The following is a 14,831-nucleotide window of genomic DNA, read 5'->3' on the forward strand; positions in this document are numbered from 1 at the left end:
CCACTGCATAAGAGACTTCATTGCATTCAGTGATTTGAATAAATGTGTGATAAGTCAAGTGTACGGGAGGTTACAGGGAATACAGAGTAAGATACATGCAATCTTTGCCCTTGATATATTATGCATCAAAAATAGGAGAGGAAAACAAAGAGGCAGAGACGACAGCATTTGGTTATCCTGCAGCCAATGATATTTTTTCTAAAACAGACTTGCTTTATTATCTTGTGCTTGAATTCAGTGAGGACTGGTCTGCATTCAGGCTCTTTTAAGAAAAGTATATGCTAAAAATTGCATCACGTAAATGCTAAATTCCCTACATTGTGTCATGATTCCTAAGTTCATCTGAGACTGAAAGGTATAATTATTTTGTAGCTGAGTACACTGTGTTAAGAGCTTAGATTATTTTTCCATGCACGCGCTATGCCCAGTTACGTGATCTTAGGATAATACGTACAAAAATTACTGGTTTGTATACATAGCGCTGTATATGCTGTTACTGTTTGGTCATTCCAAAAATCTCGGCTGACAGCAAGTCAGTGGCAATTCAGAGATGAGAATTCAGGATTTCTGGGTCTCTGTCCCTTCCATATTTATTAGGTTGTCTGTACAGATCAGTCCGCAGACTTCTGCGGCATTATCTGTGGGCAGACTGGCTGGTGTTGTGAAGAAGCCTCTACAGAATAATTAGTTACACTGAGAGAAGACTATTTCTTTCTGCTAATATGTTCTGAATGTGTCTTATTAGAATAGGACAAGATTCTGGGTTGGAAAAGCTGTTGACATCTTTTAATGTAGAACTTCCTTCTCATTTTACCATTTGTTTTGTGTTTTTTGCTTATAGGGCCTCTGTTGTCATCCCTGAAGAAAAGATGCCTGAAATGTACAGTATTCTGCAAAGTGTCCCCCAGCGACAGATTGAAGAAATGCAAAGACAGGTAAAATCATGTACTGTATTTAAATTACTTCATTTATGGTTGGAGTGTAGGTTCATACATCTGCCTTACTGTGAAATCTGTTGGAATGCAGAAGCATCCATTATACTCATGTTAATGTTTGGATTATTCAACCCTCTTCTTTCTTTATGCTAAACATACTCATTCAATCATTACTTTTCAATGTTGTGTCTCTACCCATCACTGGTGCAGCTAAATGTGTTGAACAGTAGTGGTTGATCAGTACTGCATTACCCATCAGGTCAGGAAGTTCAGAACACTGCATATGATTGCGATTGCAGAACAACACTTCAGTAGGCAGACTTCAGTTACTCAGAGTGGATTTTCTCTAACCTACTACATTAATGTACATGCTGTTGTGAAATATAGGAACTTTGGCATGCACAGTGATCAAAGCCTCCGCATCCTGGCTTGCAGGAGATCTCCTGAAATGTGAAATTGAGGTTTTGACTATCTGCTTTTTCATATAAAGATCATGTGGTATTTGCCATGAGTGGAGACTGTCAGTTTCTACCAATGTAGTCAACTCCACTTTCATTAATTTCACTTTTTCTTGTGTCTCCTCTGCTTTCTTAGTGCACCCTGGGATAGAAGCTCTCCCCGAATGCAGGTGGACTCCCTACTCACATGTTAATATATGTTTCTTTTTTCTACATGTTACTTAAATTATATTAAAGAAGTTCAAGAGTATGTCTTTATCTCAAGAGAAGCTTTGGTTTGTAGATAAATTTTAATTGCTCAAAATGTGAGGGAAGCATTGAGTGCAAAATGTTTTAAATATTTTAACTAAGTTGACAATTCCTCTGAGAGGGAAATTTTACTTCCTTGGTGACTGGAAGAGCTGAGGTCATAAACTGTGCAAACTTGTGAATGAAGTCTGTGTGGGCTGGGTATATAGTCAAAAGGAAGTGTCTTCTAGTTCAGTCCGGTTGACGCCAATTCCTGTTTTTTATTAGCTTTGCTGTTATGGACACTATCATCATCAGTTGCTCTAATTCTAGAGCTCACACATAAGGTGCAAACTGAACAAATGAGGACTGTTAGCTGTGTGAGGATTTCCACAAAGTGTGAAGAGTTCTGTTGTCAGATTAGGGGGTAGGATTCAACCACGTTGGTCTTTGGTGGTTGGAATATGTAGATGACTTTTTTGGGCCAGCAAAGAAGTAAGATGTTAACATGTATTGTGAACTTGTATCTAGGATCTTTCATCCTTGTCACCTTATTGTACCTGAACATATATTGTTATGTGGTAGGGAGATAACCGTTATCATTGTTTTTCCTGATGAGGAACTGAGAAAGTAAGAGCTAGGTATGTGTAGGGAAAAAGTAAGCTATCTGATCTCAGGTGACTTTTAAAGACACATAGGATTTCTGTAGTCGAATTTCTGCAAGAATTGTGAAGGCATGTTTCTGAAATTGCCTTACACAACCTTAGTGACAAAGTCATCTTTTGTGTGGTCCTTGTAAAAAGTGACCCAAGGCATGGTTTTTCATGGTGTAGCCTACAACACTCTAGTTATTTCTACCTAGACAGTGCTAAAAGCTGCACAGTGTATATTAATACTGGATATGTGTGAAAAAGTAGAGTCTCAGATTTAGTGGTAAATGTCTTTTCATGCCTGAATTCTGTTGCCAGCTTCACTTCATTCTCTGTACAGAGAGTCTGCAAATATCTCAGCAGCCATCAGGGGTCTCCTTTCTCTTTAGTCCCTTTGCACAAATGAACCGTTTTGGTGGGGTCCACTGGCAGCACCAAGTTGCCACCAGGAATGGCAGGTGAAAAAGTAGCTTTGCTATTACAGCTCCTAGAAACATGATTTTGCTTTATTTTCTTTTTTTCTCTGACATGAATGCAGAGATGTTAACACTAGGGAGTTTTGCCTAACAAAGCTTTAAAACTGACATTAATGGTCTGTTAAAGTATGCATTGATTTTCTTGTCCATTTTACTAATATCATAAAATAATCATTTCAGGATAGTGTTCTCTTTCTACAGAGAATGCGCTTGACATTATGGACAGCTTAAACAGTAATTTTAAAGTATGAAATCAGGAAACAACACTAGTTTGTTAAAAACAAACAAACAAAAAACCCCCTCAACATGAAACAAACCAACAACCCCCCCCTTAATTCAGATTATCTATAAGTTTTATATCTATATATCTATATAGATCTGTAACTCCATAAAATTATGTTAAAATAGAAGATATTTTATTACCCAGAATGCAGTTCTAGTCTGTGTCTGGAGTTAATTTTGTTGGATTACAGACTGTTTGTGGTAGTCATTGTCATTGGGTCCAAAGCGTCACTGAACATATTGGAACCTGTGATTCTATTGACTGAAGGTGGGAAATAATGTTTTTTCTAAAGCTTCCTCTCCCACCTTCATGCTTTTGTTGAGGATATAGTTGTGTCCTTTGGTAGTAAGAGCGTCAGGATGAAATCACAAGGTCTGTCTTTCTCTTGTCTTTGTGAATTTATTTCTGTCTGCATATTGAGGTTACCTAAACATGTTATCCATACATTTCATGTCCTGTCAACCTTATTTACAAGGTAAAGTCCCAGTGTAAGCATCTGTGAAATTCCCTTGCTGGTACATGGTACTATGTTCTAGCTATCTGATAGGGTGAAAAAGTACTTGGCAACTGATACTGTGTGGACTACCAGTAACCTGATTGCTTTTCCTCATTGATAAATATGCACTAATATTCCACCTGTGCTACAGATTTTTGTTTCCTTCTTACTCATCAGTCTCACAGTAGGGAGCAGCTGCACACTTTACTTGCTGTCTTTCGATTTAAATGGTTTGAGAAAGTATCTTAGGACTTTTTGGCTAGACAAAATGTCTTCCCATTTTTTTTCAGTGTCTTCAGTGACAATATAGGAGCTAATGAATAACGATTCACAAAATAAGGCTGAACTGATGATAGGAGAAGAGAGAATTTGAAGTTGGAATGAACCTTTTGAGGAGGGTGGTGCTAAGGTAGTTTGGAAGCGAAGTGAATTTGTCCTATGTGCTCTATTTTGCTTCTCGGGCAAGGAACTACTAAAATGACACTCAACTAATACCCATGTATAGAATGGATTTGCAAATGAACTGAAGTGATTTATACATGTTTTCAGATGTGATTTATAGCAGTTGTTTAGTCTGCTTAGCCATGGAAGGGCAACGAAAGTGTCAAAATATTCTAGTTTTGCAAGTAACCCATATTTCATGATAATTTTTAAACTGCTTCCTTCTGCTGCTTCAACTTCAAGGGCTAGTAACACTTGATATACAATATTTTGATGCTTGTTTTTTGTCAAGTGGAAGAGGACTGACTGAAACTGGTCTTGTGGTATGTTTGGTTTTTTTTCCAGTCCATTCTAGTTTTCACTGAGCATTGCTCTTATTGAGATGGAAACAAAGATAGTTAGATCACAATGATCATGTTCTTTCTTGCTTGTACATTGTGAAACACTTGGAGTTTGATATAACAGTTACAAAAAGCTTGGTCCATAACTGATGTTAAAATGACGCAAAAGTGATCTTTGCAAAGACCTTTCATTAAAATTGATATGAAAATTGTTTTACAACATCTCACTGTTTCCTTTGTAGTTAGGATGAGTTGAGGTTTTATTTCAAAAACTGTTTTTGTTGCACATAAAATTCCACTAGGGGAGACAATACGTTTTTGATAAAGACTTGTAAAACATGCTTTGCCAGTACCTGCCAATTAACGTACTTTTTCAGTAAATTAAGAAACTAGTTGACATGTTCTGACATGAGTATGGTTGAGATCATCCTCGTTTTAGCCAAACAGAACAAATCCTTGCTCTAAATCTCTCCTGGTTTTTAGTAGGATGAATACCTATCAGACTTTCTGGGTCTGATAACCTTTGTGGGATTGGAGCCTTGCTGTCTGACTACTTTGGTTTCAGTGGTTGTCTTGGTTATGACATTCCTATCCTTAGTTGGAAAACCTCATAATTAAAACAAATTTTATTGTAAATGTTAGCTTCCCAGTTTTCTTTGTTGATTAGGTACTCTTTTTGCAGTATTTTATTGCAGTTGATTCTCTGGAGATCATGCACCAAGATTTTATATATATATATATCTCTCTCACACACATGTATATATGTATAATTTTTTTTCAAGTTGAAATAGATTGTCTGCTTTAAATGAGTAAAATTTTCTCTGTACTTAATTTTTGCTTTGTTTCTGGAAGTACTTCTAGCCATACATCTGCTGGAGAAGAGAGAAAGGCTCTTAAAGAGAAGTCATTACATTTAAAATATATAAGAACCCCTATTTGAAAATATTTTCCTGTAGTTTGTACAGTGATCATGAGCATCACACAGTACTGTCATGAAAAGGATGAAATAGGTGCTTTAGCTTTGGAGTCATCATCTGCTAGGATCTACAGCTGGTGTAACCTGGGCTGTGATTTCCTATAATACAACTTTATTTTGCTCAGTTGTTGTATGAGATAGTACATGGTATGGACCAGGAAAGAGGTTTATTGGTTTGAGCAGAGCTGGAGTGTGTGAAATCAAAATTAATTTCTACTGTCCTGATTCTGCTGAGGTCTCTGGAGAGTAGCCTTATTAACTTACACTTTTATTATTCAAACTTGCAGAACATTATGCTCTCAACAATTCCTGGTTCAGTTTCCTGTCTTTGCTCACAAAAGGGAATAGTTTCTGTGCTCATAGTCTAGTCTACACTGTTGTGAAAAATTGTTACATATTTTCAATACTATGTGTACAGTCTGTGTCCATGAGAACTGGAGACTAACATATGATAGCTTTTATAAACTCCAACATATTGACCATCAAAAAGAGCCTCTGCTAGTTGAGCTGCTAAAATTAATAGTGCTCTGGATGAAACTTATGCATCTCTGGGATTGCTGTCTTGTCTGTTTTCTACAGTAATGTTGTCGTTCTCATTTTCTTTGAAGCTTCCTTGAACCATCCCCCTCTCACAAATAGTTCCATATGGAGTCTGAAACACTGGCAGAAGTGCCCAGAGGCAAGTTGATAAGCAGCTCAGCTGCACAGCTACTGATCCAGCAGACTTGATGCTGCATTCTTATGTTTTCATTTTCTCTGCACCACAAACTAGCACGCAGGTAATAGCAAAGTTCTAGAAGTGGAGGGACAAGAAATAGAAGTAAATGTAATGGACCTATATGATAGTGAAATGTGAAATTTTGTCTTGCTCCTGAAGAAGAGTGAAATAGGTAAAGGAAAAAAACCAAACCAAAACTTTGCTGGTGTCTGCTTATCCCATGCCTTGTATAGTTTCCCTCTCAACAGAGTTTTTCTAATGTTTTGCTTTGAAAGCCTGTTATTTCACCACTGTAGTTGATACATAAATGCCTTTAACTTGTATGAAAGTTTTCCTCAACTTATATCTGAGCCTCTGCGCCTTTTTTCCCTTCTTTTTGTGAGATGAATCTGTCTATCTGAATATGCAGACATTTTGGAAATATTTTTCCTCACTAAATATCAGCATACTTGGAAGTCTTTTAACACAGATAGGCTCATTAAGGCATAGGATCAGAATATGAAAGTACTATGCAATGGGAATAGAAGAGTTATTCCTCTGTTTATTTAGGCATTCTTTCTCACTGAGTGGATTTTAGGTAAGGAGTTTATTTTCAAAAGAAGGCTTTGTGCGCCTGTTCCTTTTTGACTTTATAACACTCCCCACCTCCTAAAAATAAAACTTTTGAATTAATATCTAGTCTAGAAGACTGAGTAACTTTGTGTGCCCTAATGGTACAAGAATGAAGAGCTAGTGTTCTTGAGTGCAGGAATTCTTTTCATCCTGGTTTCCTAGGGAAACAAGGGTATGATCACGTGCAATGTGCATGCTGATTTCTGTTACTGCCCAATTTCAACCAAGCTTATGGAGAGGTGGAGATATTGTAGATAAATACCATAAAATTAGGTAGCTGTGTAGAAGGTAAGCACCCCAGAACAGCATAGCTTACTAAGGGAAAATTTGCAGCTCAAGCTAACAGTAATAGAAAAACCCCTTGCAGTTACCCCTTATGAATGATTCTGCTTTGGGAAAGGTTTTATTTGGAACTGGCACATCTTAGGCCAAAGAAATTCAGGTATAGCATGACCAAAGATAAAGTGACAAATGAAACGCAGTATACAAAGAAAGGGGTATGTATGCAATTTATACAGCCTTCTCACAGGCAATGATGGCCTCTCGGCTAGCTGCAGTCACTTGGAAAAGAGTTCTTAGACTATAATAAATAGTCATGTGAAAATATAAATTCCATGGTCAGTTGTGGTCAAAAATAGTAATATAAAGAATTTTTAGAAAAGAGGTAGAGAGCAAAATGGAAAATACTATGCCACTGCATAAATCTATTGTATGTCCGCACCCTGAATACAGTCCATAGTTACGGTTGTCCCATCTTAAAAAGGATATAATAGAACAAGGGTGATCAAAGGTTTCACGACAAGAGTGATTAAATAGCCTAACACTCTTCATCTTGAAAATGAATGATTGGGAATAAGATGAGGAGCAAGAATATAATACAGAACTATAAAATAAGAAGGTCATGAAGAAAGTGAATGGATATTGCTGTACATTGTTTGATACAATTTCATTTGATGTCTCCTAGAACTTGTATTATTGGGAACCTGGTCTAAAAAAAATAAAAAAGGAGATGATCTTTTCCCAGAACTAGTAGGTAGTCTGTGGGGCTTGCTGCTTCAGCATTTTGTGTGAGTGAAGGGTTTTTAGTGGCGTAAAGGGTGAATGAAGAAATCCAGAGAACGAAAATCTGTCAGAGATGAATGCAAAGATAGACCTCCTGGCTTAGAAGTTCCTAAGTTGCAGAATTCTGGAAGCTGGAGAGTACTTTTGGGAAGTGGTGGCTTATGCTTGCTGTGTCTGTGTGGGGCAGTTCCTAAGGTACCTGCTGTGGACCATTGTCAGAGACTGAATAGAGAAGCAGAAGGCCATTTGGTCAGACCTGGTGCGGTCACAGTGATGCAACTTCAGGACTCGGGTTTGCAGGAGACCTTGGTATTACAATGCCTTGTGGAATAACCTTGTCAGATCATCAGTGGGTTTTTTAAATGCATCTTAACTTCACTGGCTGCCAAACACTTCTGTGAGAGAATATTGACTGTGATGTATAGTTTCCTTCTTTGTATGAATGGATAATTCACCTTCCTGAAGCCCTACAAGATACTCTCTCAAATAGTGGCCACGCAGCATTCTTGATTTTTATTAATTAAAGTTTTAGATAATCACAACCTCTTGTCTTTTCAGCTGGTATGGACAATTAAAAGCTAAAAAGGGATGTAAATACAGTTTAAAAAAATGTGGATAGAAAACATGTAGTTTGCAATGTTTGTTCCCACAGTCGTAATACCTGGACAAGCTTATTGTGGTTTTTCTAGTGCATGTCCCATGAGCCTCAGCCCTGACCTGAAGAAAAGTTCAGACTCTGGGTCAAACAGAGCTGAAGACACATGCATAAATCAATGACTTGTTTTAGTGCCACGTTAAAACAACATGAGTGGCTGGCTTTTCTGACCCCTCCTCCCTTTCATTTAATGTGCTGCTTTGGCTCTTCTTTAAAGAGGGCTCTGTAGAGTAATTTCAACTCTTATCAGCTTGCTGACAGCTATATGAGCCTTTCTGCTGGCTCCAGGCAATCACTGCTGGTGTGTGAAACATCCCATTCTTACAGTGAAACGGTCCTGGGTAGAGTTAAAGCAAATGGGTGGTGGAGTTTTCCTGTGGGTGGTGCAGCTCACATAAGAGATGGGATTTAGTTCTTGTTAGCCAATTAAACAGAACTTCATTTCAATATCTGGACACTGGAAGCTCTTTGAGCATAGTTAGATTTTTATAGGTCCTTTTAATGAGAATATTCAACTTCCAGCTGCAGTTCTTTCCCTGACAGGGGACAGCTTCTGTCTTGGGGTTCTTTAGACTCATCATTATCAAATTTAAACGAACTTTCATCTGTCTGCCATTTGTAGCATTTTAAGGAGTGTGATTGGAGAGGCTAACCCTGCTTTAATCCTCCCAGAGTGCTTCAGTGGAGCTGCAGGTCCCCCATAAATGTCAAGGCTGGACAATTTGCCATCTTATCAGATGCAGTGAAGTTAGTTCCAGCCCTCTCACCCCTCCCCCAGAGGAAAGATTTGTTGCTGCAAACAGCAAAGGAAAGACAAAACTTTTTCCCGGCTTACTGCCAGTATCACCAGGGGAGTTGTAGAATCCTTGGCATTTATATATGAGACTTTCATTGCTCCCCCCTCCCCTCTTCATTTGTTGCGGAGAGTATCCTTATCCTAGATTTTTTTTTTTTCCTGTTGTCTGTCCTGCCCTGTTGCTTTCCAGAGTGAAGAAAACTGTTTCCATGCTTGTTGTGTTACAGAGTGGTCTTCATGGCATCTCTGAGAAAGAGCTCAGAAATTTGAGAGCAATCAGTACCCCAGTGAATAATTTTCATAGGATGCAGTTGGGCTGCCTTTGTATCTAGGTTTGCAGCCTCTAAACAACAAAAGGTTAAACTTCAACTGTAAGAGGGAAATTATGCTGGTTTAAGACAATATTGTTTTTTGGTTTTTAAGAGTCTGTATGTTTTTGCAAGGTGGGCTTTTGGTACTTACACTTTGCAGATTGCTATACACAGCTTGAATAGACTACAGATAAACCCAGATGGTCCAAAAATTGGAAAGACATGTACTTTTAGAAGTCATGCACATGAAGCAGTTAGCTGCAGGTAAATGGATGATTAAGCATCTCTCCTGGTGTTACACTCATTCTTTGTTACTCTCTGATCTCTGCTGCTGCTTAGTCTGTACCACATCACATTTCTTTATCAAATTCACTTGCTCCACTTACCCTTTCATTATTAAAAGTGTTACAACTTTAGCATTTACCTATATAGTATAAATACACTGCATTACTGTAGTAATTTGCATGTGAGTATATTAAATAGTAGTAGTAAATACAACTTGGTATTGTATCCAGTTTACTGATGAGTGGATAGAGGCATAAATAACTTGTACAAGGTCAAATCATAATATTAGAAGTGGAATTTAGAAGTCCTGGATCCTGTTTTAATGACTAAATCAAATGTATCCTACAACACAGTAGGAACGTTTGGCTTTTAAGTTACAAAGGTTTTACAGGTTCTATAGAAACAATCTGCTGCCAGATAATCTTTAGATGGCTTTTCCTTTAATTTTTGTAAATTGTGCAAATATATCTAACAGTTTCTTAGGTGCCTGTATATAGGAAAACTATGTATCTGTTACAAATGGAAAAGTGGGCTGTGCTAGGAATATACTGTAATGCCCTTTGGCTTGCAAATGGTGTAACTTGTATCTGGGGATTGGCTCCTTCCTTTCCTCTCTGCTCCTCTTTTTTTTTTTTTTCTTTTTTTCTTTTTTCCTCCTTTTTCCATTAGCTGACAAATTTGAATGCTCTTTAGAAACGAAAATGGCACCTGGCAGATATTCTGTCCTGGTGGCTTAAATCTGTACAGATGCTCTGGAGAGGAGTATTACAGAGGGTGTGCATATTCCAGGATACTGATAGTGGAGTAGGGAGTCAGGGATAGAAGTTGTTAGATTATGGTTAAGCTTGAGAAATACAGTTTCCTGCAACCGGACTCAGCTGGTAATGGAATTCTGGTCCCAGGGGATCCACAGAATACTTCATCTCTGTTCCCCCACATGGCATAGTCTACCATAAAATGCTTCTCAACACTGTAGCAAACAAAAGCAAAAAATATCAATGGTGGCTGTTGAGGCATTAGGAAAAACTTTCTGGATCCTGAATCTGGTGATTAGGTTAAGCATGAGCACGAATGCAACACACATTAACCTACTGTCTGAAATGCTTCAGTAAGTTAGCAGCACCAAGCCCAGCCTCTGTGCTTTTCCTCACCACTTGTTTTTTTTTTCTGATCTGTTGCTACCTGTGTTTAGTAGCCAATGCTTCAGGGAATTTCCTGAGATGTGAGTTCTGTCTATTGCAGAGGCCATGTTATATATATCTATATCTATATATATCTCAAGGGGGAAGGGAAAACAACTCCTTCCTCATGTGTTTAATTGTTCAGGTGAAGCAAAAGATTAATACAGAATAAATATGCAAATGCTGGTCAGTGGTGTACTTTCCATCTTTTTTGGGGTAGCAAGGACTTCTGTAATAAGCCTTAATGTTTATCTTTGCGATTGCTTCTCTTTTTTACAAAATTTGGCTTCATGCAGTAAAGAATATTTCTCTTCAGCATGCTGTTTCAGATGTTTTCCAAGAAGAAATAAATAACTCTTGTTGATGTCTATCAATTATTTTGTCCATGTAAAACTATTTTCAATCCTGTTCTGTTGCAGTGTGACCATCACATAGTATTATCACAACCAGCAATTATTAATCACCTTATCTATTTCATCAGACAGCCATATAGCCATGCACAGTTTGAGTCATAAAGGATGAGGTATTTTTACATAGTTTGAGCTAAGATCAGTTATTTTTAAGGTGTGGAGTTAAAAAGCAGCACCATGTCTTAAACTGAATTTTCCCCATAGATATGGGAAAAAACCCCCATGATTGCCAGTCCTTCAGCTTTCATCCTTATAGAAGTCAGTAAAGTATATCTGTATTCAAGCAACGCTGGCAGTAATGTCTGTGGTTAAAATTGTCCAATGTTGAGAACTGTGTGTATGGGGGTATATGTATGTTTATGCTTATATAAAATAGAGCTATATAGCTTACAGGAAACTGAGCAAAACATGTCTTCATCAAAAGGGCAGGTTCTTCCTGGTATAGGGCTGAGGCTCTGAAATTGAGGTATGTGCTGATTTTTGACCACTATAATATGGTGGTAACCCTACCTAGATTATTTTTTTTCTTGCTTCAAAAAGCTGTCCTTTCATGTGTGTGATTGGCACTGGGCTTGCTTTGTGTTTAGCTTCTCTAATCAAGGGAATTTAAGCTTCTATTCTCCCAGCATTAGTACAGCAGTCATGGGAAATCTCAAACAAGACAGATCTTGTTGCAGCAGTTGACACAAATAAAGGCAGTTGTGCTTTTATTTATTTATTTTTGATGCTGGATGCTGATTAAAAGTTTCCAAGCATCCTTTAGCCATGTTATAAAGCCAACCGGCAGAGAGCAGGGCAGCTGCTGAGGAGGGGAGATGCTGGTGGACATAGGACAAGATCACAGTGGGAAGCATCAGTGTGTGTAACTCAGAAAGCTGGGAAAGGTGTAAACAGATCCCCAATTTATCTGTAGAGTGGGCTCTCCAAACACTGTTTTATTGGCCAGTGGCTCCTGCTTTACTAACCTCTAACCTCTGCGATACTCAGAGGTGCTGCCCACCAGCCAGCCTTGTCTTTGAACCCCCCTTGGCTCCTGCCACCTCAAAGGCTTGCAGTCAGATTCCTGTGTTTTGCTTGGGACCTCACCTCTCAGCAGGATGTCTGCAGCAGGGAAAACCGATCTACCCTGAGAACATAGACATATTTGAAGGCAATACCCCTGGGACTAGAAACCTATTGCTTTCAGTTTCAGGAGCTGTCCATCATTTGTCAAGAAATGTGGCTAAAAGTCCCCCACCCCCCAACTTGCGATCATATAGTAGTTGAATGTTCCCTGCAATTACATACACATATTTGTTTTCTATTATTTTCTGGACTGCTGTTGAATCAATGATAGCATAAGTCTAGCTCACTGTAGGTCTGGTTTCATGTGGTTAGCAGGGAATGTGCAGAGGACAAACTTATAAAAAGGATGGTACAGATCCAAGTAATTTTGACTACTCCTCAGGTTAAGTGTGCCTGCCCCTTCACAGTAACAGCCTGGTGAAATTGGAGTAATTAGGGAGCCCTACAAACTCCTGGAAACTGGAGGGAAAGAGTGGGCTATTTTTTGTGTCTTTACATCATTATCAGTGATGATTATCTAGATATGACTATCTGGAAGCCAGAGTAGGATCTATATTACTGTCTTACAGCTGTGTTATTTCCGTGGTGTCAACATATATCATTTGGATATAAATAGGAAGACGGAACTGAAAGCTCTTTGGGAGCAAAGGGAATTCAGTAAATGGTAGCCATTTTTACGTTATGTGTTTTTCAAGCTCCAAGTGCTTTATGAAACTTTGCTTTTTTTTTCCTCATCCTGCTCCTTTTTTTGTTGGCTCTGTCTCCATGCTTTGCGACAGTATTCCCAGCCATGGCCAAGAACAGGGTGGTTCCTTGCTGCTCGTAGTGTTGATACCTATTTGTTGGCTCCATAACTGAAATGTATTTTGGCAGTGGATTTGTAGGGTGCCAGGGCAGCAAGTCAGGTTTCCTGGCTGATGCAGTGTTGCCTTCTGCAACAGAGTTGTGGAGTTGACATACTTACTAATCAAAGAAGCAAGTTTGAAGTGCAGAAATATATGGAGGGAGGGGAGAATGCCAGTGCTAAGTGGTATTTTTATCTATTCAAGTCTTATGTTCTTGTTACTTTTAAAACTAAGTTACTATCACTAGGACAACAAATAGCAGAAATCTGTATTTTAGGGGTCAAGATAATGCAGGATTTCAAACCCGTATAAAATGTTACCATTTCTTGAGAGAGAATGCAAACTATGCTGTTAAAAATAGCTGCTTCTGTGTCGTATATTTGAGCCAGATTTTAAGCAGAACAAGGCTCTTGTTCATAACAGAGGATGAAAACCTTTAAAAAAACCACCACCAAACAAAAACAAAAGAACACCCCAAAACAAACAAAAAACCCAAAACCCCTGCAAATTATTTGGAAGTATAGAAGCAAGACTCAAAATGTTAACTTTCACAGATACGGTTTCAAAGAACCATTCTCATATATGCATAGTATGTGGTGTTGTACATATGGATTACTATAACTGATATAAGTGATTCTTTTCAAAGCACTAAAGATGAGAATCTGAGGAATACTGTGGTGCAAGAAGCTTGAGATTAATATCTGAGCTTGCACTAACTTTTTCCTTTACCCTTAGTTCTTATGAGTCAGCATTTGTTGAGTAGTATACAGCAGTAAAACTGAGAGCCAGTAGAAGTGACTTACCCCCACGTGGCTGGTATCTGAAGGGGTAGGACTAGCATTTTGAACTCTGACCTCTGTCCCCTTACAAATCAGCAGCTTCAAAAAGAAAAAGGAAGAAAAAGAAGTTTGGATGGTGGAAAGATTTAGTTTTCACTCTCCGTTGTATCTGAAGTAGGCAAACGTGCTTGTTTCATGGCTGAAATTACTACAGTGGAGAATGTTAAGCCAGATGATTAAATCCGCCTACTGCTTTACTTTTGAAGAGATATTTTTTGAGACTGAATTACGATAAAAACCAGCACCACAAAATGTCTATCTATAATATCTTTCTTAAAATGTAGGACACTGTTTTGCTTGCTCATCCTGCAGAAGTGTCTTGTAATTAAGGAATATTCCTCTATAGGCCACTCACATAAGTTGTATAAGTTAAATAGATGAATATTTTCAGGGCTTTACTTGGGAATCATGCATAGCTCAGAAACAAGAGCTGCAAGATGGAATGAAAATTCAGAAACAGTATTAGAAGAACATTGTCATGTTCCATTGGAAGCAAACCTTAGCTAAACTGGAAACAACTGTATGTACCCTGCATTGTTCTGCTCATTCCTCTTCTTCCCATCTGGAGAAACTTCTGGTTTGAGCTTTGGGAAAACCCAATGTTGAATTATGGATTAGTCTTTATCTTAATCATCAGACAACCCCAAAAGTGCTATCCCCATTTTTTAGCCTTAAAAGTGGCATGCTGATGTCATGAGCATTCTTTATACAAATGTCTGCAATACTGCTTTTCTTGGATAGGTCCTTGTTGACAAATAGACACAACAC

At 38.3% G+C, this 14,831-nt stretch overlaps 1 protein-coding gene across 1 annotated transcript in view; it reads left to right on the plus strand.

Moving 5' to 3' along the window:
- EXT2 (exostosin glycosyltransferase 2) overlaps nucleotides 1-14,831 on the plus strand; it is an 82,041-nt gene that overhangs the window by 15,906 nt on the left and 51,304 nt on the right. Inside the window, exon 7 of the mRNA XM_052781925.1 lies at nucleotides 842-935. Coding sequence (XP_052637885.1) covers nucleotides 842-935 — 94 coding nt within the window. The remainder of the gene's footprint in view (nucleotides 1-841; nucleotides 936-14,831) is intronic.

This window comes from Harpia harpyja, chromosome 3 (genome assembly GCF_026419915.1).
Source record: "Harpia harpyja isolate bHarHar1 chromosome 3, bHarHar1 primary haplotype, whole genome shotgun sequence".
In the NCBI taxonomy this organism is placed as follows: Eukaryota; Metazoa; Chordata; class Aves; order Accipitriformes; family Accipitridae; genus Harpia; species Harpia harpyja.